Source organism: Sceloporus occidentalis, unplaced genomic scaffold (genome assembly GCF_023333645.1).
Source record: "Sceloporus occidentalis isolate IW3139 unplaced genomic scaffold, rSceOcc1.0.p SCAF_30, whole genome shotgun sequence".
Lineage (NCBI taxonomy): Eukaryota > Metazoa > Chordata > Lepidosauria > Squamata > Phrynosomatidae > Sceloporus > Sceloporus occidentalis.
The window spans coordinates 3878193-3899153 of record NW_028317010.1 but is presented as its reverse complement, the minus strand read 5'-3'; the positions used below and the strand labels follow the sequence as shown (position 1 = coordinate 3899153).

The 20961-nt window shown below is 39.8% G+C and overlaps 1 protein-coding gene across 7 annotated transcripts in view; it reads right to left on the bottom strand.

Annotated features, from left to right (window-relative positions):
* The window catches only part of LOC149298930 (putative E3 ubiquitin-protein ligase HERC4), a 41857-nt gene extending 21383 nt beyond the window's left edge, over nt 1-20474 (bottom strand). For 3 of the 7 annotated variants that reach the window (XM_089486697.1, XM_089486703.1, XM_089486698.1), the window contains exons 1-7: nt 20249-20474; nt 8217-8376; nt 4913-4989; nt 3535-3756; nt 2695-2786; nt 2305-2435; nt 1783-1943 (exon numbers count right to left, since the gene is read on the bottom strand). In XM_089486697.1, coding sequence (XP_089342823.1) covers nt 1783-1943; nt 2305-2435; nt 2695-2786; nt 3535-3756; nt 4913-4989; nt 8217-8376; nt 20249-20474 — 1069 coding nt within the window. Of the gene's footprint in view, nt 1-124; nt 136-1782; nt 1944-2304; nt 2436-2694; nt 2787-3534; nt 3757-4912; nt 4990-8216; nt 8377-20248 lie in introns of those variants that run through there. The other 4 variants (XM_089486699.1, XM_089486701.1, XM_089486700.1 and 1 more) reach the window with 3 other exon arrangements.
* Nucleotides 20475-20961: the final 487 nt, after the last annotated feature.

The following is a 20961-nucleotide window of genomic DNA, read 5'->3' as shown; positions in this document are numbered from 1 at the left end:
TACTGGTTTTTTACTATTTTTTTTCTAATTATTATTAATTTTATTTTATTTTTAATGTATTTTTTCTAATCACACTGTGATTAGAAAGCTGAGCTCCATTGACTTGCATGGTTGAATGCAGTACCTATATTCAACCTGCAAGTGGAGCCAGAGTTCTCTAGAGGGTCTGGAGACCGTCTAGCGAACTTTTTAGACTTTATTGTTTCTTTATTGAATTTTCCCGGACCGCCGCCATCTTGCAGATGGCGAAGATCACCAGCAGCTGCGGCTGTGACCGCTCTCCGGAGCGGTCACAGCCCATCCAAAGGTAAGTGTTTGGTGTTGCTGGATGCTTTTAAAACGGGCGTCCGCCGCCATACAAAGTATGGCGGATGTTGACGCCCCGGGGAGGGGCCAGAGATGGCCCCTTTGTGCCGATAATGGCGTTGCTGAATGCCTCGAGGTCGAGGCATTACAGCAACGCCGTTTCGGTGCAGAAAGCGAAAATAGATCGCTTTCTGCACCCGTTTAATGACGTGCCGGTCCTGGCACGTCATTTGTCGTTATCGACATGAATTTCCGTGACGTGCCCGGACCGGCAATTGTCATCAAGGGGTTAAAGGTCAGTGTTCACAATTTCACAATAAGACTGAAAAAAATTGCATCTGTGGGAAAGGCAAAACCACTGCTGATCAGAAAGAACACAAAAGCTTGTTTCACATTTGCCAAAAAACATCTTGATGATCCCCAAGACTTTTGGTATAATGTTCTGTGGACTGGTGAGTCAACAATGGAACCAATACATCTGGTGTAAAGCTAACACAGCATTCTATAATAAGAACATACCAACAGTCAAGCACCGTGGTGGTTAAAGTGTGATGGTTTGCAGCTGCTTTGGTGCTTCAGGATCTGGGCGACTTGTCATAACTGGAACCGAAAATTCCCCTCTCTAATAGAAAATCCTGAAGGAGAACGTCTGGCCCTCCGTTCATGACTTATTCAGTAGGACAATGAAACCTTTGATTGCAGCTGCTGCTGCCAGGGGTGGCACAACCAGTTATTGGGTTTTGAGGGGGTAATTACTTTTCAACATGGATAATATAGGTTTTGATTAAACCCGTAATAATTTTAAAACTGGATTTCGTGGTTACTCACTTTGTCTTATATTAAAATTAGTTGGATGATCTCAAACGTTTGAATGTAACATTTAGGCAAACATAGAAGAAATCAGGAAGGATACTTTTTCACAGCACTATACAATGTCATGTCTATTTGAGTATGAAGCAGGAAGAATCCAGCCATTGAATAGTGTTAACATGAACTTCTATTAATATAAATAAAATAAACTACTGCTAAACACACGTATCATTAACATATAGAATTAATCTTAACTGGAATCTAAAACAAAAGTAGGAGCTAAATCATATTAGCTAAAAACAAATACAATGCATCTACAAACAAATGCAAAACAAATACGGTATGTAGTCATTCTCAGCTTTAAAGGGACACACTTAAATTAGATTTCATTAGATGTTTTCTTAGAGGTTTCAACACAGAATTGTGTAACAAAAATAATAATTTTCCATCTACATGTTATCCCACTTCTCCTCTGTCTTCTGCAAATTGGTAGTGGCGAAGAAGTTGGTCAGAAATAATTCTGGTAGTCACAAGTGGCTACAAATACATACATCAAGTGACCATGGTTACAGCCTCAGTATTCAGGCTGGCATTTCTAATTTTTTTTGCCCTTTTGCCAACCAATATTCCAGTGCACAGTTATAGGTGTTTAGAAGAAAAGCTTACTGTCAGCACACTGGCAGTTGTCACTGTGGGACATCCAGTTTCCTTTAACAGTAAATGGGCTTTTTCTATTGCATGTTGACCCCGTTCCTAATTGCCCATTACCGCCAAGACCAAAAGAATAAATTCGTCCAGATGAAGGGACAAAAGCCAATGTGTGCTGCCTAGGAAAAAAGTAAATATGAAATTAATGCTAGCAGAGTAAAACTAAAACGAACTCCTAAACTTCATCATTAGTAGTAGTACCTCTCTCACTTATTAGATGAGAAGGGGAGGAAACTAGTAGTCCTAGTTCCTAAAATGTTACTGCTGATCTCAATGCTTTTGCATTATCTTAAACTGAACTCTTTGGGTATATCAGTTACCAGCTCCTTAAAAAAAATCTAGATTTGTCCAAAGCATTAACAATATTTGTTTGGAAAGACAAAAGGTAAACCCGACATATGGGGAAATTATCATTTTACATCTTTAAAATCTTGACATGTATACCACTTCCGGTACTTTCATATTCCACAACGTACGTACCTCCCACATGCAATCTGCGTGACAATACTTCCCATGAGCTCAAATACTTTTCTTGGGTTGATTTCATGGTTTGTGGAATTGTGCCCAAGCTGTCCATATCCTCCAGCTCCAAATGTGAACACACCACCCTCCTACACAAATATAACATGTGCGAGTAAACATGTTGAATTGGGTCTATATATTCTTTTTCTTTAGTTATTTTTCGGGCATCAGAGTAGGGAAACTTCAAGAGGGCAACTCTTCCTTACATAATAAGAACTCACATATATATCTGAATTGAGTCTGTCTTCAGGTAGAAAGGTGTTTCCATCTCTGCTATCCAGGCACATCAATAGAATACTAACATCAAATCTTGACATCTACAGCTTGCAGAACATTGTAAGACGTTACCTTTGTTAATGCAGCAGTGTGATCTTCTCCACAGCAAATATGTACAATTTTCTGAGACCGGAGAGACTTCAAAAGGGCAGGAACATGCCTGTCTGCAGAAATAAAAAATCATTTATAAGTGAAGTGGTAAATAGAGAGGGGCTTGTAGAACAAGATTTTTATTTTATTTTTTTTAAATCTTCCACTACAGCAGCCGCCATGAACACACTAGACATTACCCAACACAGTAGGTCAGAACAAGCTATTCCAATAAAAAAAAATGATGCAAAACTAGCAGAGGGATAAGAGTGATGAAGGCAGAAATAGACATTTAGTACAGAAATAGTTGAAGAGTCAAAGTTGTTGCTTCCCGGTCATTACCAAGCCAGTGCTATATGATGTCTTAATTATTTTGAAAATAGTGCACATCACTAAACCACTGAGCAATGCGCTGTGGAGTATCCTAAAAAGCTTTTATTAGAGTACAGTGTAAGTCATTAGAACGGAGGTCTAAAATTGTACACCGCAACTAAAAGGAGTTATGCTTGTATTATAGTCTGGCTTTTGAGTATTTATGGAAGAGGACAGGACATACTGATACTGATAGATCGTGCTTGGCACAAAAAAAATAAAGATTTGACCCTTCTGGGCTTACACAGAATGTGCTCTTACAGATTTCAAGGCAGCCAATCAGTGGCAAGAATCTTCAGCAAGAATCCTCAGGTCAGTACTTTTATTCTGTATTTTTTGAAGAATGCATATTAACGTACAGTAATTAAATAGAAATCCTTCAATAGTGGGGCTGTCAGGGACTGTAAACTGCTCCTTTAATGCTGATAAGAAAGATTTTTAACTTCTTACCAACTTCATCATTTAGGCCAAGCTGTCCAAATTTGTTACGTCCCCAGCCAAAAACGGCCCCTGAAAGCGATAAAGCAAAACTGTGGGCTCCTCCTGCAGCAATCTGTGAGAAAGGGATTCCTGACAATGATTTGATGTGCCTTGGTGAGGATTCTCTCTTCCTCTCATAGCCCAAACCAAGTTGTCCATGTCGGTTTTGCCCCCATGCATAAATATTACTTTCTGGAAAGTAAAAACAATGTGAATAAGGAGCTAAACATAATTTTCTCTGGGTAGACATATTGTCACATATATATATACAAGGAACTAGATCACAGGAATAAAAAGGTGGTCTTCAGTGTTCTTGAATTCAAATGTATACTAGAGTTCTGAAAATAATAAGATTGCCCCCAAGGCAAGATGTTCTCTACATTTAAGTGGACCTATCCACACAAAGTATTAAAGTATTTTATTTAGGTTTCATGACGTCATAGCAGCTGCTAAAATTTGTCAACTTACTAAATACTGCAACATCACATCTACCTCTTATGAGAGATAAGTAACTGAAAGCTGGCTGTCTAGAGACAGGAATCAGGTGTGGATTCACAGTGAAAGTTCATCTCATTACATGTACATCATGAGCATTTTCTTCTTTAAAAAGGGGTGAGTTGTACTTTCATAATGCATAGTTATATTATTTTACCTTCTCACAATGCACTGTTTGAGAAAAATCACACACACATATCTGAGACAACTCAGAAAACCAACTGCACTGAATAGGGCACATCAGCAAAGTATATGTCAAAGGTGATGCCAATCTAAAACTAGAGGGTCATAGGTTTAATGTGTAATATAAGAGAGGGTGGTAGATAAACAGAACAGCCTCTTATCAGAAATGGCACAGGCTAATACAGTGCATGGGATATGCATAACAAAATCCTCAATGTAACACAAGACCAAGGACTGGTCAAGGTCTAAGTCTTTTCTCAGGACAAATGCAATCTCTCACATTACTCTTTATGTTGCTACCCTAAAACCACTTTAATAAAGAAAAGAAAAGTATCTAAAAATATTTTTTTTTATTATTTAAGATCTGATAGTTAAAAAAAAAAGTGAACATTTTAGATTTGGTGCTCCATTATGGAGACCAGTAGTAGAGACATTTGCCCGACTATATCCAAGCAGTTCTGACCCTTGAGTAGGATCTGCTCTCCACAGACACCAAACCATTTTCCCTACATTCTAGCTGTGATTACTTTTATAAGGACACATATACACATGCATATAACCTTAAAATTACATTGATCTTTAAATTCCAGATTTTTTAAATTCTATTAGCACACCATAATTTGGCTAAAGTACAAAAGCCCGACACACACATGGAAGTAGATGAAGTTACCTCTGGAAAGAGCGAGCGAATGATGGTATCCACAGGCCACTTGAATAATATGTACTTCAGAGAGACTCTTTATATTTCTAGAAATAATACATAGAATGTATTTTAATAAGAACCAAACCAAGCAGTAATTTTCCTCGCGACAAACAGAAGCCACATTGCAGAATTAAAATGTTCTGCTGCACTGCTAAGTGTGATGTCTGAACTTCTGACATAAAAGATTGTTCATACATTCTCCAGAAATGAGGGAAGGAAATCCATCATATTCTTTAATATTAGCTGCGTGGTCCTTTAATTTGTTCATGATGTTCCCCTTGTAAATGCATCTGGCTCCATGAATGCTCCAGGAGTCTACTGCTACTGATTGACTACTTCAAGCAAGCAAGAATCTTCTGGACCATAGAGGGGAGGACAGACACGGGGCTGCAGCTTCCACTGCAGGAAAGTGCTTTATTTTTTGTTTTTAAAGAATGCATATTAAAAAAATTTATTTGAAGATACACACCGTAGTTTATGTTAACACAATATACACAGTACGGTGCAAAAGTTGTAAAGTGAGAATTCTTTCAAAAGTAGGCATGTTAATAGTTTATTTAACAAAAGGCAAAATGAGTGAACAGAAGAAAAATACAAATCAAATCAATATTTGGGATCACCACACTTTGCCTTCCAACTAGCATCAACTCTTCTTGGTACACTTTCCCAAAGTCAGAGATTTGTAAGCATACAGTTAGGTGTATGTATTGTAAACAACTTTACTATACGAGTGCTAATGATCTAAAACAGAACTTAAACAGAAACAGCTGTGTAAGAGGAATTAAACTGGGCGAGGAACAACCAAACCCAGTAACAAGTGAGTTGGTGAACACAGTTTAATGAAAAAACTTCTAAATTGATTCTACCTAATGTTTTTTTGCTTTTTTTTTTCTGCACAATATGGGGCAATTAGTACAAAGTAGCATTTTGTTATTTCAAAACTATTTTTTCCAAATCTGGTAATCTATCCCCCATGTGCCATTTCGGGTATCTTTGAAGCTGGCCAGTGCTATTTACCCCATCAAACCATATATTTTTGAAAACTATACACCCCAGGGTATTGAAAATGCTGGTATTTTAACTCTTTCCATGCACTAATATTACCACCAGCCTTTGACAAAGTTTGCAGTAGTATTTTTGTGTGTGTATTTTTCCCATACACTTTGTACTTTAGGTAATAAATTTACAGGTCCTGGTATATGCCACTGTCACACAACACCCCAATATGTGTTCAGCAACATCTCCTGAGTACAGTGATACCCCATGCATGGGTTTGTCGGGTTGTTTGGGGCTAAAAGGCCACATTTGGGATGTGTGCATTTTTCAAACTGGAAATTAGACATGTGGTCATCCTTCCCCATGTGTTAATTGGGACATTGTTGAACCTGGTCAATTCATTCATTTTTTTTTTAAAGTAAACATCCCATGGTGCTCATAAAAAAAAATATATATATATATATATATATATATATATATATATATATATATATATATATATATATATACACATATACACACACATTATTTAAAAAAAAATTGTGGACTTTTTTTTGGAACTGCAAGGTTCCCCTGATGGTGACATCAGTGGGAAATTATTTTTACATGTTACCATTTTAAACTATTTTTTTTCTTTACATTTATTTTACTAATCACATTGTGATTAGAAAGCTGGGCTCCATTGACTTGCATGGTTGAATGCAGTACCTGGTGAAAGTCTGCAAAATCTCGCAGTGGCGGTTGTGACCCGGGGTGGGTGTTCGGTGTTGCTGAATACCTCCCTATCGAGGCATTTCAGCGACACCATTGAAGTTTCTATTGATCGCCTTCTAAACTCTTTTAAAACGGGTGTCCGTCGCCATACATGTATGGCGGATGTTGACTCCCCGGGGAGGGGGCGACATCGAGGCATTACAGCCTCGTAGATCGCTTTCTGCACCCGTTTGAAGTCATGACGGTCCTGGTACGTCAATTATCATTAACCGTTTGTTCTTACGTGACCTGCCCAGACCGTCAATTGTCATCAAGGGCAAGTGAGGCCTGTAGCACTTGTTAGTTTGACTTCTTTTGTGACCTCCTGAATCAGCCGTTGATGCTCTCTTGGAGAAACTTTGGCTGGCCACTCGTGGGAGGCTCACCACCGTTCCAAGTTTTCTCCCTTTGTAGATGCCGTACAAATGGCTTTGTAACCCTTTCCAGACTGATAGGTGTCAATTACTTTGTTTCTCATCTGTTCTTGAATTTCTTTGAATTGCTGCCTTTTGATCGATGGTTACAAGCACCCCTAGACAGAAGTCTTATTTGTATCATTTTGCAACATTCCGTGGAGAGTGTTTTTAGGGCTGCAGCTGTAAACTCGGTCAAAGGAAAGGAAAGTATTTTATTTTTGCTTTCTCACATTTATTTTTTGACACGGGGTTATATCTTTTCACTTTTGACAGCTTTAGCCTGCTTCACTTTGCAAGACAAGTTCTGCTTGATTGACATTTAGATCCAACAGGACTGGTAATAATCATGCCTGGGTGTGTCTAGTGAAATTGGATTCAATGATGAATAAAATGTGGTTAATTGGTTGATTTACTAACTAAGGGGCAATTACTTCTTCACATAGGGCCAGGTAGGGTGTATAGCTTTTTTAGTTATATACATGAAATCATTTAAAAATACATCTTGTGTTTACTCACACATTATTGCTGTCCAATACTAAAATTAGTTGGATGAACTGAAACATTTCTGTATGACAAAACGCAAAAATAAAGAAGAAATCAGGAAGGGGCAAATATTTTACCACAGGACTGTATGCTGATCTTAAACTTTTGAATCTTAGTTAAAGTGTGACATCATTAGGAAATAAGATGGAATTGAACCCAATAATAACTTTAATTTGGTTAATTGGTCGATTTTGTGAGGGGCAATCACTTTTCGACCAAGAGCTAGAAAGGGTTGGGCAGCTTTTTTCCTTCTATTTATGAAATCATTTAACCCGTTAAGGACAATGGGCGGTCCCTAAACCCATTGAAAGCAATGCATTTTGAGCCCGTACATGTACGGGCTTTGTCATTAAGGGGTTAAAAACTGCATTTTGTGTTTACCCTGGTTATCTTTGTTTAATATAAAAATTTGTTAGATGATCTAAAATATTCAAATGTGACAAATATGCAAAACGAAAAGACATTTAGGAAGGAGCAAATACTTTTTCATGGCAATGTATTATGATGGTCTGTGGAACGGCAAGTAATATTTATGTAAGAAATACAGATTAGATCTAACTTACCTTGGAACTCTGACATATTCGTCTACCGTAGAAATGCCGATTTGTCCATCAACAGCAAGACCCCACGAAAACACTTGGCCTTTGTCATTTAGCGCCAAGGTGTGAGCTTCTCCACATGAAACTGCAACAATGTTCTGTGCGTCCAGAGCTCCAACCTGTTCTGTGAAGTAATTTGAACCCAACAATTATACAATGTACACATCAACATGAAAACAGTGCTTAAAATACCAGTAGTGTTTAACCCCTTAACGTCCATTGCCGGGTCAGGCACGTCATGCAAAACGGTCACTTAACGACCTATGACGTGCCTGACACGTCATCAGACTTAAACAAGCTTAGAAAGTGATCAATGATCACTTTCTAAGCTTAAACGGTGTTGCTGTAATGCCTCGATGTCGAGGCATTCAGCAACACCGAGATCGGCATGATGGGCCATGTCTGGCCCCTCCCCGGGGCGTCAACAGCCGCCATACATTGTATGGCGGCGGACGCCCGTTTTAAAAGCGTTTAGGAGGCGATCAACGATCACCTCCTAAACTTCAATGGTGTCGCTGGAATGCCTCGATCAGGAGGCATCCAGCGACACCAAACACTTACCTTTTGATGGACTGTGACCGCTCCGGAGAGCGGTCACAGCCGCAGCTGCACGCAGTCTTCACCATCCGCAAGATGGCGGCGGTCCGGGAAAAAAATAATAAAGTTGAAAAAGTTCGCTAGACAGTCTCCTGACCTTCTAGAGAACTCTGGCTCCACTTGCTGGTTGAATACAGGTACTGCATTCAACCATACAAGTCAATGGAGGCCAGCTTTCTAATCACTATGTGATTAGTAAAATATTTAAAAAAAAAAGAAAAAAAAAAAAAAAAAAAAAAAAAGAAAAAAAGAAAAAGCTTAAAAAAAACATGGTAACATTTAAAAATTATTATGCTTTAGAGGAACTATCCAGTTCCAGCAAAATGTAAAAAAAAAGTCCAAAAAGAGTAAAATAAATAAAATAAAAAAATAAAGTTTATTATTATGAGCAAGTGCTAAAATTAGGGTGTTTGATAGTGACGTATACCTGGAGCTATAAATTTATACCCAAAGTACAATTTGTGTGAAAAAAAAAAAAAAAAAAATACTACCACAAAGTGTGGCAAAGGCTGGTGGTAGAATCTGATGCATGGAAAGGGTTAAATACTACCATTTTAAGTACCTTGGGGTGTCTAGTTTTCAAAAATATATGGTTTTATGAGGTAAATTGTAGTGGCCAGGCTCAAAGATAGGGCATAGGCACAGACTGACCAAAATAGGGGAAAAAAAGCGCACTTCCCAAATGTGGCCTTTTAACCCCAAACAGCAGTCAAACCCATGCATGGGTGGTATCACTGTACTCGAGAGATGTTATTGAACACATATTAGGGTGTTGTTTGATAGTGACGTATACCTGGAGCTATAAATGTATACCCAAAGTACAATTTGTGTAAAAAAAAAATACCAAAAAAATACTAACACAAAGTGTGGCAAAGGCTGGTGGTAGAATCTTATGCATGGAAAGGGTTAAAATACTAGCATTTGAAATACCTTGGGGTGTCTAGTTTTCAAAAATATATGATTTGATGGGGTAAATTGCATTGGCCGGCTTCAAAGATACCCGAAATGGCACATGGGGGGAAGAATTACCAGATTTGGAAAAAATGGTTTTGAAATAGCAAAACGCTACCTGTACTTAATGCTCCATAACGTGCAGAAAAAAGCAAAAAAACATAAAAACATTGGGTATTTCTAAACTCAGGACAAATAGTAGAATATATTTAGTAGGTTTTTTCATTAGCTTTTTTGGATGAGTAAAAGATTTTTGGGGTAAAAGTCAGAAAATGTGGGTTTTTTTTACATTTCTCATCATATTTTATTATTTTTTTTATGGGAAATTAGATAATATGATTAAAACAATGGTATCTGAAGAAAGCCCTTCTTGTCCTGAAAAAAACAACATATAATTTGTGTGGGTTCACTAAATGAGTGAAGAGAAAATTACATCTAAACACGAACACCGCAAAAGTATTAAAACAGCCTCGGTCCCAATGGTACAATAGGTAAAACACAGCCTGGTCCTTAAGGGGTTAAAGTCTTGAAAAAAAATCTTGGATTAGTTTCAGTGCCTGACTTTATTTAATGCATTCTGTTTTTTGTTTTTTTTTTACAGTGCACCAAACTTTTTATGCACCATAACATTTCTTCTACACCTAGGCATCGCTATCCCATGTGCTCAAAATCCCCAACTTTCATCTAAATCATTAATCACTGGCTCAGTCACACTGACTTACAAACCAATTCTTTTAGGTTGTTTCCATGACTTAGAAGAAGTGTACCTAGAAGAATTGATGCAGAGTGTGGTCACACAAAATATTAATTTGTTTTATATTTTTCTTCTGTTCACTCACTTTGTATTTTGTTAAATGATAAAAAAATAAACTATAAACATATTTTTGAAAGCATCCTTATTTCACATCATTTTTCACACCTGCCTAAAACCTTTGCATAGTACTGTATATAATAAATATATAATTCTGTTTTATCATACCGCTCTACTCCAATCACTTGACATACAAGTAATTTATCCTTACCCAACAATACCCCAAACAATGCCATTATGCGTTCAGTAACTTAGGTTAGCATTGACAAGAACATGGTTTTCTCATTTGTAGACCTGAAGGGTGCCACTGTTATAAGGTGTGATATTTTTGTTGACTTTCTCTGCACACTAAACTAAGTGGAATCTTTATGGCAATAAAGCTTGTTTCCTTGTTGGACATCCCTTTAAGCAACAGTAAGAAGGAAACAAAAAAGTAACTCAGGCTGAACAGATCTGTTCCTTCACAGACCATTGGAAATGAGCTCACAAAAGTTTGGAAAATGCTTGTATACTTTTCACAGAATATAATACATTTACACATATATATTTTACACACATACACGAACAGTAGGGTAAAAAAAAAATATATAGCACTTTTCACAAATAAAAGTAAAATGTTTGTACATATGAAACCAAAAATATTCAATATTTGGTATGACCACCATTTGCCTTAATAACTGCTTTAACACTGAATGACACTGATTCTACGCGTTTGTGCAGAATCCAGATTATTCTCACACTCCTGTATGTGGCACCCCTCCCCCACACTTTAAAACTGCATAGCTTCTACCGTTATATACCGGCGCAGACACTGAAGGTGGTACAGCATAACACTTACTGTTATCATTATATACTGAGGCAGACATTGACGGTTGTACAGCATAACACCTATCACTATATACTGAGGCAGAAATTGACGGTGGTACAGCATAACACCTATCACTATATACTGAGGCAGACATTGACGGTTGTACAGCATAACACCTATCACTATATACTGAGGCACACATTGACGGTGGTACAGCGTAATCCCTATCACTATACATTGAGCCAGACATTGACAATAGTGCAGCATAACTCCTATCACTATATACTAAGCCAAACATTGATGTGGTGTAGGCCTACCACTTCATTAGTAGTAGGGATGCACCGAAACGAATTCTGGACTGAAACCGAAAATGCAGCATTTACCTGGCCGAAACCGAATATGACCCCCCCCACACCATAAAAAAAAATCTAACACTTTTATTTCAAGTAAGTAACACACCAAAATAGGACAAAACAATTAAATAACAATATTAATATGATTGTTAACAGCAATCACATTTCTATCATGCCCAGGCATACCCAGATTCAAGGATGTACTCGCAGACTTGGCATGATAGGAGTATGATTGCCCTACCTACCCCTTCTCACTCCCTTCTCCCTATCTACCCCCTCCTAACTATCTACCCTCTCCCACTTTGAAGTTCACTTACCTTTCAGGAGTCCTGCGGTGGCGGTGCAAGGCCTCTGTCTCCCAGCTCTGCCACTGTATGGAAGTGTATAGAGTTATGATGTACTAGAGCATAATTATATAATGAAAAATACATTGGAAATGGTACAGCATAACACCCATCACTCTCACACACTTACCAATCCGCACATATACCAATCCACACACACACACGAATCCACACACACACACACCAATCCACACACACATACCAATCCACATATACCAATCCACACACATACCAACCCAGACACATACCAATCCACACATACACCAATCCACACATACACCAATCCACACATACACCAATCCACACATACACCAATCCACACACATACCAATCCACACATATACCAATCCACACATATACCAATCCACACATATACCAATCAACGCTCACTCACTGAATGCTTTCCTACCTTTCCTCTTTTCTCCTTACAGCTTCTTTTCCTCCTCTTCTCTCCCCTTCTTCAGTTCTTCTGTCTTCTTCCGGGTCAGAGGGCACGGACGGCAGTAGGCGCGGCTTCAGTGTTGTGCGCCGGGATCTGAACCCGGCTTAAAATCACTCAAGGGAGCCGGAGGTCTGCTAAAGACCTCCGATACCGCTCCCTTGCGAGCCTGCTCCTCCAGCGGCGGACATTACTGTCCGTCTCTGGAGGGGTGCCGGCAAGTTGGCACCCCCCTGATGAGCGGTACCCGGTGCGGACCGCCCCCCCCTAGGTACGCTACTGGGCTAAGGTCCAGTAATTGCAGCGGGAAAGACATGCAAATTAGTATTCCTTGGACTTCAGCTACACCTTGCACATCTTTGATGTGTGTTTAAGATTTTTGTCTGGCTGGAACATGAATCCTCTTTCCCACAACTTTGAGTCAGAAGGGATGCCATGCCTCTGCAGAACTGAGTGCTACTTCTCTTTGGTAAAAAGTACAGTTAATTTTGTGCAAGTCACCAACTCAAAAAAGGAAAATTTTGCTTTTTCAGTAAACAAGGACATTTCTTTGTTATGGTCTGACTGCTAGCAGAGTTACTCAGCAGAAGGCTCGTTAACAGACTGTCAGATTAACCACAGCCACTCTCCTTTGGACCAGCCCATTATCCAGCCCACGGCCAACCCCTTCAGGTTTTTTAAGCAGCATGGGTTGACTTTTTGTCATTATGTTGTTTTTTGGCTGCAAGTGTAGTCTATTGTGTTCCTGATTACCTGGCTTTCCCCGACGTCCCTCCTGGTTCCTGACATCGCTGATCTCCGTATTCCTGACACTGTTTCATCTGAGTACCTGTCTTGGTTCCTGACCCCTGCTTATCTTTTGGTATACGCACATGGATCACAATTTGGCTTTGTTTGCTTGGTGGTTATTACAATAAAGGTGTTTTGTGTCTTCCACTGTGGATTTTCTGTAAATGTTTTTGCTAAACATTTATATTTCTTTTGTTGACAAGGAAGAGACTGCTATTCTCCTAGAAGATCCGTCCATTGCCATTTGCTGACTAGGTTAGCACAATTATGGTTCAGTTGGGCTTAAATTATGGATGTAGAGGCTATACTGATGTTGTGGTAACTTTGGCTCTGCCGGGCCCTGCTTTGGATGCAAATTATTTGGTTTCAGAAATTCTCTTCAGCATGCATTGTACTAAGCCCTTAGAAATATTCAACATAACGGCAAGGGAAAATTTTCAGCACTCAGAAGAACAACTTGGCCTCAAACTGCTTAACGAAGTTCTTTTGACCATTACCGAATTAATTTTAGCCCTAACACGATCATTTGTAGCAGTACTAGTAGGACCATACGTATGGGATTAATATTACCGTATTTGCTCGATTATAAGACGACCCCCCAAAATCTGAATATTAACTTATGAAAAAAAAAGAAAAAGCCTGAATATAAGACGACCCTATAGGAAAAAAGTTTTACCAGTAAATGTTAATTCATGTAAACTATGTGAACAATTGTTTGTTAATAAAAGCTATGATTGAGAAAAATATTTTGTTTTTATTTCCTTTTTTTTTTTTTTCAACCTGCCCCCCCAGTTATGCACATCTGCCCCCAGGCTTGCCACTCTGCCCCAGAAATGCCTTATACCCTATATATATGCCACTGTGCCCCATGATATACCTTTTAACCCTCTAAATGCCACTGTGCCCCATGATATGCCTTTTGACCCCCTATGTGCCACTCTGCCTCCATAAATGCCTTATACCCGTATATGCCACTCTGGCATTTAGGGGGTTAAAAGGCATATTATGGGGCAGAGCGGCATATAGGGAGGTAAAAGGCATTTCAGGAGGCAGAGTGGCATTAAAGGGGTTAAAAGGCATTTCACAGGGCACTCTGCCTCCAGAAATGCCTTACACTCCCTCCTCCAAACTTACCGGTGCTTCTGAGTTGGGGGGGGGGGGGCGCATAATACAGGAGGATCCAGGTCCCCTGCATCTGAGCCCCCGGTGCTTAGTCCGGGCAGCATGTAGAGCTCCATGCAGGTCCCCTGCATCCTCCTGTGTTATGCCCCCCCCCTCCAACTTACTGGTGCTTCTGAGTCCCCAGTGCTTAGTCCGGGAAGCGTAGAGCTCTACACGCAGCCCGGACTAAGCACCGGGGACTCAGAAGCACCGGTAAGTTGGGGGGGGCATAACACAGGAGGATCCAGGTCCCCTGCATCGCTGCGGGGGATCTGGATCTTAGTCTCATAATCAGACCTATTTGAGGTCTGATTATAAGACGACCCTGATTATAAGACGAGGGGTATTTTTCAGAGTATTTGCTCTGGAAAAAACCTTGTCTTATAATCAAGCAAATACGGTATATGTTAACAATAAAGACAAGTACAAATTGTGTGTGCTGGGATTGTTGCATATATATTACACATATACATATACATACACTGTTTAAAATGTATTTAGTGTGATAATGTATTCCTGAATTATAAGTATCAGTTGATAATATTTTAACTTTTTTAATAAATGATCAAATAAAACCTGGAGATAGTGTGTTTATTAAATATGAAATAAAATACTGTAATTAAGAGTAAAGATGAAGAGCAGGTGCAGTATGAATTTACGGGAGATCTTTCTATGAACTATATGTGTTTACAGAGGTGGTGTGACTCAACTACTCAAACATCCACACGCAGGCCAAGCCTATTAGAACAGTTAAAATGAGGACCTTTTTACATAAGAATAAGAAAGGTTTACGTGGTAATTTGAGAGATATTATTTCCCAAAACTAATATTGTTATTACTGTCAGGTCAGAAGATGTAAAAGTAAAATATACATGCTAGGTTAGCTACTTTATACCTGGCATTTCACCAGTGATCAGAGTGGTTTGGTATGGCGGCCTGGTTTGGATCTTTTTTTTTTTTTTTTAGAGCAACCAGTAACAAGCCAGTGTTCACTTTGTTTTTGGCTAGAATTTCTCACAGTCACATCAGAATTAAAAAATACAAAACAAAAACAAAACTTGATTCTGATGTGACTGTGAGAAATTCTAGCACATATAAATTGAGTAGGCAGAGTGGTGTACGGGTGAGTTATAGTGGTGTATGGGGGGTATAATGAATTTCAGGGTAGCAGAGTGGTGTATGGGGGTGTAATGAATTTCAGGGAGGCAGAATGGCATATCTGGGGGAGTTAGAGTGGTGTATAGGGGGAGGTAGAGTGGTGTATGGGGGGTATAATGAATTTCAGAGTGGCATATCTGGTGAGGCAGAGTGGTGAATCAGGGAGTATAATGAATTTCAGGGTGGTGCCGGGCATTTATGGGGGGCGGAGTGGCATATCAGGGGGCACTGTGGCATATAGGGGGTATAAGGCATATAGATATTAGGCATATCAGGAGGGCATAAGACATATCTGGGGGTAAAAGGAATATCAGGGGGTTCAGTTGCATATCACTGGCATATAAGGAGTATAAGGCATATCGGGGCACAGTGGAATCTCTGGCATAAAGGAGGTATAAGGCATATATGGGGGCAGAGTGGCAAGCTGGGGGTCAGATGTGCATAATTGGGGGCAGTTTGGTAAATAAAAGAAAATATAAACAAGGCTTTTTTCTCATAGTTTTTATTAAATATGAAAAATAGTTAACATATGAATTAATATTTACTAATAACTTTGTATTAAAACCTAGCTTGAGAAACACTGTGTTTGGGTTCTTGTAGCTTTTATTATTATGTCAGTAAAATAAGAAGGTGAATAGAGAGAGGCCATTGCGATAAAGAGATTTTATTACATTATTTTACATTTAAAAAAAATTGCATTTTTTTATCCGATTAATCGAAAAAATAATCGGCCAACTAATCGATTAGTAAAATAATCGTTAGTTGCAGCCCTACAAAGAAACATTTTGACTAATCCACATTGTGTAATCACAAAATATAAATGTAACTCAGATAGCATATCAGGTAACATTTGACGATCACAGACATCACCAACTCTGTTTAATAAGCCTTCTAGTTTGAGAAGTTAGAAAATGTACCGTATTTGCTCGATTATAAGACGACCCTGATTATAAGACGACCCCCCAAAATCTGAATATTAACTTAGGAAAAAAAGAAAAAGCCTGAATATAAGACGACCCTAAAGGAAAAAAGTTTTACCAGTAAATGTTAATTCATGTAAACTATTTTTTTTAATAAAAGCTATGATTGAGAAAAATATTTTTTTTGTTTTTATTTCTTGTATTTTCCAACCTGTCCCCCAGTTACGCACATCTGCCCCCAGGCTTGCCACTCCAATATGGCACTGTGGCCCATGATATGCCTTTTCACCCTCTATATGCCACTGTGCCCCATGGTATGCCTTTTGACCCCCTATGTGCCACTCTGCCTCCAGAAATGCCTTATACCCCTATATGCCACTCTGCCTCCAGAAATGCCTTATACCCCTATATCCCATTCTGGCATTTAGGGGGTTAAAATGCATATTATGGGGCAGAGTGGCATATAGGGAGGTATAAGGCATTTCAGGAGGCAGAGTGGCATTAAGGGAGTTAAAAGGCATTGTATAGAGCACTCTGCCTCCAGAAATGCCTTATACCCCTATATGCCACTCTGGCATTTAGGGGGTTAAAATGCATATTATGGGGCAGAGTGGCATATAGGTGTATAAGGCATTTCAGGAGGCAGAGTGCTCTATTAAATGCCCCCTTAACGCCACTCCAGAAATGCCCTATGCCCCCATTTAACACACACACACACACACACACACACCCTATACCCCCATTTAACTAACACACACACACACACACACACTCTCCCCTCCCCTCCCCTCTCAGCCCTCTCTTACCGGTGCTTCCAGCCGGGGCAGCGGGTTGACGTCGCCTTCTGCTGCAGCCGGAAGGAGGTGGAGTTGGCAGCGGGGGTTTGTATCCGTCCGTCGCGTATACTTTCCCCGGCTGTCAGAGATCAGAGTTCCCCGCACCGGTGCGGGGAACTCTGATCTCTGACAGTCGGGGAAGGTTTGCGCTAGTGATGTCCGGATCATGAACGAATCGTTCATTTGATCCGGTTCTTTTTAGTGATCCGGATGAATCGGTTCACTAGACTGAACGATTCATTTGTAGCGGTTCAGTCTGTGAATCATGCAGCTGTAACCTGATCCTAGAGCTGTGAGTCATCTGCAGAGCACTCAGACACAGACTCTGGGGTCAGGTTACAGCTCATCAATTCACACAGGAACGATGACTCATAGAGTCAGAGAGTCGTTCAAAGAGTCGAATGATCCGAAGAGTCGAATGATCCGAAGAGTCGAATGATCCGAAGAGTCGAATGATTCGAATCTTACAGGGATCCGGATCTTACAAGGATCCGAATCTTACAGAGATTCAAATCATTCAGAGAATATTACTGATACCATACTTTTCTAAATAAATACATTAATAATGTTCACACTGGCCCCAGGATTTAGATTCCCCTGAGTTTGCCCCCCTTTACCTATAACTGCACCTACAGTTAACTTTATTAAATTAATTAAATTAACCCTCAGTCATCAGCATAAAATTAACCCTTATACCCCATCAACCATAACTGCCCCTGAAATTAACCGTAAAGATCCCATTAACCATAACGGCCCCTGAAATTAACCCTAAAGACCCCATTAACCATAACGGCCCCTGAAATTAACCCTAAATACTCCATTAACCATGACTGCCCCTAAATTAATTGCATGTACTCCAGATAAATTACCTAATAAATTGGTATGGTTGATGGGGTCTTTAGTGTTAATTTGGGGGCAGTTATGCTTAATTAGGTGTTTAGGGTTAATTTGGGGGCAGTTATGCTTAATGGGGTCTTTAGTGTTAATTTAGGGGCAGTTATGCTTAATGAGGTGTTTAGGGTTAATTTGGGGGCAGTTATGCTTAATGGGGTCTTTAGTGTTAATTTAGGGGCAGTTATGCTTAATGAGGTGTTTAGGGTTAATTTGGGGGTAGTTATGCTTAATGGGGTCTTTAGTGTTAATTTAGGGGCAGTTATGCTTAATGAGGTGTTTAGGGTTAATTTGGGGGCAGTTATGCTTATTGGGGTCTTTAGTGTTAATTTAGGGGCATTTATGCTTAATGAGGTGTTTAGGGTTAATTTGGGGGCAGTTATGCTTAATGGGGTGTTTAGGGTGAATTTGGGGGCAGTTATGGTTAATGGGGTGTTAAGGGTTAATTTTAGGGGCAGTCATGGTTGATGGGGTGTTAAGGGTTAATTTAATGGTGAGGGTTAATTTAATTAATTTAATAAAGTTAGCTTAAGGTGCAGTTGCAGGTAAAGGGGAATGTAAATCCTGGGGGCAGTGATTATTAATGTATTATTTATAACAGTATGGTGACATTCTCTGAATGATTAGAATGCCAATGAAGGCAGAGAGTCGTTCAAAGATCCGGATCTTACAATGATCCGGATCTTACAGTGATCCGGATCACTGTAAGATTCGGATCCCTGTAAGATCCGAATCTTTGAACGACTCTCTGCCTTCATTGACATCACTGGAGGCAGGGGGGAGGATTCATAATGAAAGGGGCGGGGCCAATCGTTAGTGTGCCTGCATGGAGTTACTGGAAAACAGTAACTCCGTGCAGGCACACTGAGTGATCCGAAGATCCGGATCATGAATCGGATCATTTCAGTGAACGAATCGAAATGATCCGATTCACTTTAATGATCCGAACTTCCCATCACTAGTTTGCGCGACGGACGCAGACAACCCCCGCTGCTAGCCACACCTCCTTCCGGCTGCAGCGGACGTTGTCTACGCGCATCGCGTAGACGTCAACCCGCTGCCCCGGCAATACAGCAGGAAGCACCGGTAAGTGTGTGTATGATGGGGGGGGGGGGGGGTGAGACAGGAGGATCCAGGTCCCCTGCAGCGGTGCGGGGGATCTGGATCTTAGTCTCCTAATCAGACTCTATTTGAGGTCTGATTAGAAGACGACCCCGATTAGAAGACGAGGGGTATTTTTCAGAGCATTTGCTCTGAAAAAAACCTCGTCTTATAATCGAGCAAATACGGTATTTATCTACTTGCACTGATAAACACTGCACTAATCATATTCAAGATTCCAATTCACTATCCATAAATGTTTTTTCCAAAAGACTTCCAAGTTACCAAACGGGCAGTGTACTCGTTTTTAACTGAAGTCCATGTTTCAAAGGATTCCTAGGGTTTCCTCCCTATACACTATGTTTATTTCCTTTTTATATTTAAGTCACAAAGAAGTAGTGCTTTGGGAATTAGGAATTTGAAATAACTCAGGCTTCCACAACATGTGCCAGAACGCTAAGCTGTTCACCTCCTCCACATTGTAGCTCTTCTAACACTTTTGGAAATTACCATCTACTGAGTGTTCCTCAGCTTACTAGCTTCTATACTGCAGAGAGTCTTGATGGTTTAAATGGTATTGAGGCTGGCATCTGAGTTAAGGCAAGATGACCCTTCAAACTATGCCAGTAAAAGCCCCAACACTGAGCAACACTCTGGCATTTTGTGCCCAGGTCTATTCCTGAACCAATTTAACCCTTAGTCAACAGGTCCCTATATGAACATGGACTGAATGGAATCAGCAAAACCATGATAAGCATCCAAACACTTTCCTAAAATCCAACAACTTCAGTATTGGTTCATCTAGAGCTCAGTAAAAATATAAATTAATTGACTTACCAGGCTTTTTTCTGCCTCTGTCATGTCCCAGTTGGCCAAGATCATTACACCCACAGGTATAAACTGTTCCATCATCCAAAACAAAAACGGTGTGTCTGCTTCCACATCCCACATCACGGACGTTTTTATTTAGAAAAAAGTCACACCTTCTGGGCTCTACTACAATTTCTTCATCGATTCCTCCTAAACCCAGCTGTCCAAAGGAGGCATTTCCCCAGCACAACATGATTTGCAGTGTCCAGGTTCACTGGTTGAGGACAGCCTTTCAAATTTCTTGTGCTGCTAAAATTAAAAAACAAAACAAAAACATATTGATAAGTCAGCAGAGATTAATTTCCAAAACACTGGATCAAGAATAACATGAAAGACCATATGCTTTAATTATTCTAGTTCCGACAGAGCAACTGAGGCCCTTTTGAGTGTTTGCAAAGACAAGGAAAAAAGAAAGGAACAAAAAGTTGAGTTGGTTTATTCAATACTAAAAGTATTTTTAGAAAATACCGGATTTGCTTGATTATAAGACAAGTCTTATAATCGAGGTCGTCTTATAAATCAGACCTCACCTAGAGATCTGACTACAAGACTAAAATCCAGATTCCCCTCGCCGGTGGATGTGTGCAAGATGCGCTCAGACAACCCCCACTTCTGCAGGGGCTTTTATGACGGAGCGCCAGTGTGACATGACCTTCTGGTGGAAGTACCAGCCAGCAGCC